A 5583-nucleotide genomic window follows, 5' to 3' on the forward strand; every position below is an offset into this window, starting at 1 on the left:
AAATTGAATTACACAAATTAAATTTCAGATTTCTATACTATGCACTGCTTGGCTTGTAATTGCTCTTCTTTGTTGTGTCCTTCAAAGTGTATGTGTTTGGTATTTGTATTTGTGTTTGTTGCTGCTCCTTGCCTTAACCTCTTATGAATAGAAAATTAAATTCTCCAAAACAGTACCTACTAAGTAGAGCTAGACTCACCACAAAGTCAATTCCACTTAACAAGCACCAATTGAATTTATCCACCAACAATTTAGAGGTCAAGAAAAGAAAGCAAGAAACAAATTAAATTTTAGAACAGTACCACAACAAATGGATTTGAATTATGTGACACAACTTAGAAAGAGTTTAGAATGATACTGGACAAGCAAATAAAAATAGGCACTCAATAAAGGATGGCACACAAAAGGAACCTAAAGAAAGGCGTTAGAATTGATTTAAAAATCCAAAACAGCACTACTGGAAAAATTTAGGTTCAAAAAGCGTGACTTAAAATATTTATGCTGAGCTGGCTATTTTAAATTTGCTTCTGAAAATTTAACCACAAACGATTCAATGTCTTAGCAAGCTTTTGGCGCTGGAATCACACCAAAAATATGCACCAAATAATTGTGATAAATTTTTCAAAATCACTGTCCAACTACCATATATTTTGGTGCCAGAATGCACTCTTTTCTTATTTTATTTATCATTTTTTTTTCTATTTTGTCTTTTCATCTGATTTCTTTTTCTTGATTTTCTAACACATCAAACTGTATTAATCTAGTTTTTCAGAATTTTTCTTCAACGTATTTAAATTTCATAACAAAAAACAGCCAGTGCAGAATTTGAAAAACAGAGGAGTCCTAATTTTGGAATTTAAAAACAGAATAAGAAACTTCAAAAACACAATGGAGTAGATGTATATGAATTTGTATGGAACTAGCATACAAATATGAACTCAAACTAAAAGAAAAATACACCAAAGGATCAATTAAACACAGAAATATAAATCTGGACTCAAATCAAATCAAGAAACCAAAATTATCAACAAATTCAGCACTACAAGGATTTGATGACAAATTAGGAAAAACATGACTTAGACAAAACATAATAGGATTCATAAAATAAAAGAACACAAAATACATCATATGAACCGAACAGAATTGCAATAAGAACTCAAATAAACCTAAAACAAAACAGCAACTCAATTCAACATAGATTCCTACACAAAAAATGAAAATAAGAAGCTCAAGAACAATTTGAACAATTTGTACCGATTGAAATGCTTATAACAACATCTAAATCAAATTAAAAATGTAAAAACAGCAAGACAACATGAACAAGTGATGAACAACACGAAAATAAGAAGAACTCAAACATAAAAAATGAAAAGAGACATTTATCTCTTGAAGACCATAGCTCTGATACCAAGTGATGGATTTGTGTCTCCTTTCTTGCGGTTTTTGTTGATGAATGCGGAAGCTCCATGGATTGATGGTGGAACAAGGCTCTCCTAAGAGTTGTGATAGCCTTGGAGGTGCATGAGAAGTAGGAAGAGTAGGACTGGTTCGACCAACTCCCTTTGTAGGTGAAGATTTGAAGATTAAAAGTCTATTCCTAAGAGACACTACGAAAAAAAAAGGATATTTAGCTGCAAAAAAAAAGTGACAGACTCATAATAGATGTTATTATCGTAGGCTTAACCCACACAAAGAAAGAACAAAAATAAATTCTAAATATAATGTCGGTCAAAGAAACAATATACCAACAATAATAATTATAAAAATAAATATTAAACATAGGTCCAACCCACACTACCATTTTTATAAAATTATAAATAAAAATAACATAATAATAATAAAAATTAGTATAAAAAATAAATAAATTTATGTAGGCTTAATTAACTGTTACACAAAGAAGTTATATTTTATTTATATTAGTTGGGTTTTTCAATGTTTTTTTCTCACATCCACAATCTAAGGCTCATCTTCCTTTCCTTATTCTCCTCTGAATCCCTCTGAAACCCTAACATTGCTTTCCACAATCCCTAATTCGCATCTTCCTTCTTCTCTTCCCAATTTATCTCAAATTTTGGAAACCCTAACATAAACCTTGCATGTTTGAATCGGTGAGGGTTCGAAGGTGAAAGTAAGACGCCCTTGGTGAGGAGGCGGAGGCTTCGCCGTTATTGATGAGGAGGTGGAGGCTTCGCCGTTCTTGGTGAGGAGGCGGAGGCTTCGTCGTCTTGGTGAGGAGGCGGAGGCTTCACAGTTCTTGGTGAAGAAGATGTTGCACGACCAGGTTTCACTCTCCCACCTTCGCTTTTCACCTTAGATATCTCTCGATTCTGTGATAACTTATGATCCTTGAATTTCCGGTATCTATCTCCACATTGATATCTCCACGGATAATTTTATCTTCATTGTGGTCAAATTGTTTTTTTGAATAGTTTCAAATAAGGTTTTTAAAACCTTTCTTCATTGTTTTGTGAATATTATATTTTATCTTCTCCTACTCTGTCCTTGGCCGATTGTAGCTATTCTCCCTGTACCATCTGCTATGGCACCTCATCTTTCATTTTTTTTTAAAATTTCGTATCTCTTATTCTTTACCTCATTTTTCATTTTTTTTTTAAATTTCGTATCTCTTATTCTTGTTTTTCTTCTATTTTTGTAAGTTATTGTCACCTTTTTTTTCTCATTTTTCAGATTTTCTTTTACCATTATTAACTATTATGATTAAAGATTATTGCAGCAAACATTTGTTTGCTGGACTCGAGCCCAACCGTATGGGATTTGGTTATTACTAGTGTATACTGCTTATACTTGGTCCACAGAACAATACACAATGATAATCTATACTAGTAAATATTTCCTCTATGCTAAGTCACAATGTTGGAAACGCATTAACATGTGCTATCTTTATCCGTAGTTGCTTTCGACTGAAAATTACAAATTTCTGTTTTTTCTATTTTTATTAATGTACTTATAGTTACTTTGTAGATTTACTACTGTAATCATTAGTACTTCTACACCAGAAATATTTCTATACCAAAGATCATGTCTCTGATGGTGTTTTTCTTTTATAATTTCTTTATTATATGGGTTGTTTTGTCAGCAGTTCCTATTCTTTGTAGTAACTGAAAACGAGACAGTTCATTCTTGACCTTTATGGTTCAATTACTTGCTTTCTGACCATGTGTTGCCTAAAGTTGGTTCTCTGGTGCCTTACATGATGTTTAGGACATGCACTGTACAGGTATAGATGCGATGATTTGCAAGCTGGCTTTTAACAAAGCCATCCTAATTTAAATGTGGTGAAAACAGTATCTTTTGACACAATATAAGCTTCTCTGATACTGGATAGTAATATATTTTTGCTTTTAATTTTATAGGTCAATCTGGACTTTAGTTCAGAAGCAGACATGATCACTTGACAACTATATTTCCTGAGGTTAGTTTCTGTTGATTTGACATTTTAGTTGGTAAAATATTTCTTTTCAATTGATTTTCTTCATTTTCCTAGTTGTGTTATTACAAACCATTTTTCTTTCCAGGTCAGGCTGAAGAGGTATTTGAAGATGAGAGATGCTGATGGAGGGCCTTGGAGAAGGTTGTGTGCATTACCAGCACTTTGGGTGAGTGGCCTTTATACCAGTTATCCATTATGTTTGTAGTCACTTAGCCTTTTACTACATTTGGAAGTTCATTGTATTACTTGTTCACAACTCACATAACATATCATACCCCACTTAACAAGTAGGTTTTATTTCTACGTTACTTGTTCTATAATTAGTTATTTACATCTGAATCAAAGGACTCCATGTTTAACTGTAAATCTGCACTGGGTATCAACTTATCAAGTGTGGAGAATCATCTATTCAGGAGTCAGTACCATGTAGTTTATACCAATACACTTAGGGTATCCTAGAATATCTCAATATATAGTTGAATCAATTAATTGTGTAATTGCGAAACAATCTTAGGAATTGTTTGCTACATTACCTTATTTCTTTCCTTATAGGCTTAGGCTTTGTAGTAGCAATGCTATGCTATTCCTCCTTCAGAAGAGATTGTAATTTTTGCTTAATCTCCCAAAGTTTCAATACTAACGTTAAAGATATCATCATCAATGTAGGGGGTCTCATTTTCAGCAGCTTTCTTGGACATTAAGATTGAAAATATCCCTTGGGGCTACTAGGGTTCTTGCTTTTCTCCATAACACAGAAACTAAAGTCATATACCGAGACTTCAAGACTTCTAATATCCTGCTTGATACGGCATGTACTGAAAACTTGGGAATGTCTTGGTATAGTTGAATATGTATATGATGGATTTAGGATTCAATGAATAAGCTAGTTAATTCACGTATGTTTTGCAGAACTACAATGCCAAACTTTCTGATTTTGGGCTTGCCAGAGATGGACCAACTGGTGATAAGAGCCATGTTTCTACAAGGGTCATGGGAACACATGGATATGCAACACTTGAGTATCTAGCAACAGGTACAATATCTGGTTTCTCAAATTGAGTTCCCTACTTGCTTTTAGCTTTCCATGCCACAATTTTCCATAAAAATATTACACTTTCGTTGTTGATGGACCATATAGATCAAATTCAGGTCATTTTCTCTGTTCATTACTACTCTTTGGAGTGGCCTCTACACATTATTGCTTGCATAGGAATGGTTACAAACACTCTAACATTACATGTACATTCTTTCAAGCTTTATCCGAAGGCCACTTTTCTTGAGATGTAACCAATACACTTTGTGCACAAAACTATTATGTTGGTCTTTGTTTATAAATTTGTGAAATGACAATATCTTAGTCATACAAAGTGTTTGACATAATATACAAACAAGGAGATGATGATGCATACCAAATCTTGATATCTAACTAACCCTTTTACATTGTTTACTAGGTCACCTTACTCCCAAAAGTGTGCAATGTTGGAGGATAAAATAACGTTCATGGAGCGACAACAGGGTGACACTATGTAAAGATGGAAGTAAACAGGGGAATTAGAAGTAAGAATGACAACACTTATATGGCCTTAGAGATTGGTATATGGGCATATTATTCAGTTGCATAAGTGTTGCAATTCTATTTTCGTCACAGATTTTCTTGTAAGGCTGAGTAATAGCGTCAAGTAATAAGGGACTGGGAAATCATGAATTTGAACTGGTGTGTGGAACTTGGCTGTGAACATTTTGCAGGTTCTATCAATAAGGAAAACCAAAGGAAGGCAATAGGGATAAAAATCTGCAGTAGAATGAATTCAATGTGGGGAGGAAGTTTAACAAGAGACCACTTCATATGAATGTATAATACTAGCAAAGTGAAAACTAAAGTCATATGTTATCATGATTTAGTAAGAGAGTCTATTTAACTTGGAGACAAACTATCTATTGGTTGGGACAACTCACTTATCCTAATTAATATATGCTTTTCCTTGTTCCTATAAAAAAAATATTTTTTCTTGCTCATAGAAAAAAAAACAAGAAGTATAAAGAAAAAGTTATAAACAACTTTTTTAGTAAGAAAAATATATCTTCATCAGATTGCTCCTTAAAATAATTGTATCTTTAGTAATAATATTGAA

At 33.0% G+C, this 5583-nt stretch overlaps 1 protein-coding gene across 11 annotated transcripts; it reads left to right on the forward strand.

The window, feature by feature from the left end:
- The first annotated feature begins 1937 nt into the window (after nt 1-1937).
- LOC137819067 (probable serine/threonine-protein kinase PBL10) lies at nt 1938-5382 on the forward strand. Of its 11 annotated transcripts, XM_068622802.1 has the most exons (7): nt 1959-2281; nt 3101-3238; nt 3375-3433; nt 3537-3617; nt 4118-4259; nt 4361-4484; nt 4903-5382. In XM_068622802.1, exons 4-7 carry the CDS (start codon nt 3568-3570, stop codon nt 4944-4946), a joined length of 360 nt encoding a protein of 119 aa, XP_068478903.1. In that variant the 5' UTR covers nt 1959-2281; nt 3101-3238; nt 3375-3433; nt 3537-3567; the 3' UTR covers nt 4947-5382. The 11 variants fall into 11 exon arrangements, 8 of the variants coding, with proteins under 8 accessions (XP_068478901.1, XP_068478899.1, XP_068478904.1 ...); XR_011082228.1 differs by lacking the exon at nt 3101-3238 and having other exon boundaries at nt 1938-2281; nt 4118-4263; XM_068622800.1 differs by lacking the exon at nt 3101-3238 and having other exon boundaries at nt 1938-2281.
- The last annotated feature ends 201 nt before the right edge of the window (nt 5383-5583 follow it).

This window comes from Phaseolus vulgaris, chromosome 10 (genome assembly GCF_000499845.2).
Source record: "Phaseolus vulgaris cultivar G19833 chromosome 10, P. vulgaris v2.0, whole genome shotgun sequence".
NCBI classification, from domain to species: domain Eukaryota; kingdom Viridiplantae; phylum Streptophyta; class Magnoliopsida; order Fabales; family Fabaceae; genus Phaseolus; species Phaseolus vulgaris.

Bases quoted from the DNA above. Each gene is read 5' to 3' on its own strand.
- LOC137819067 (XM_068622800.1), top strand. From the start codon at position 3,568: ATGCTGATGGAGGGCCTTGGAGAAGGTTGTGTGCATTACCAGCACTTT. The intron at 4,260-4,360 runs GCATGTACTGAA...TATGTTTTGCAG, and splicing joins CTAATATCCTGCTTGATACG to AACTACAATGCCAAACTTTC. The intron at 4,485-4,902 runs GTACAATATCTG...ATTGTTTACTAG, and splicing joins ACTTGAGTATCTAGCAACAG to GTCACCTTACTCCCAAAAGT.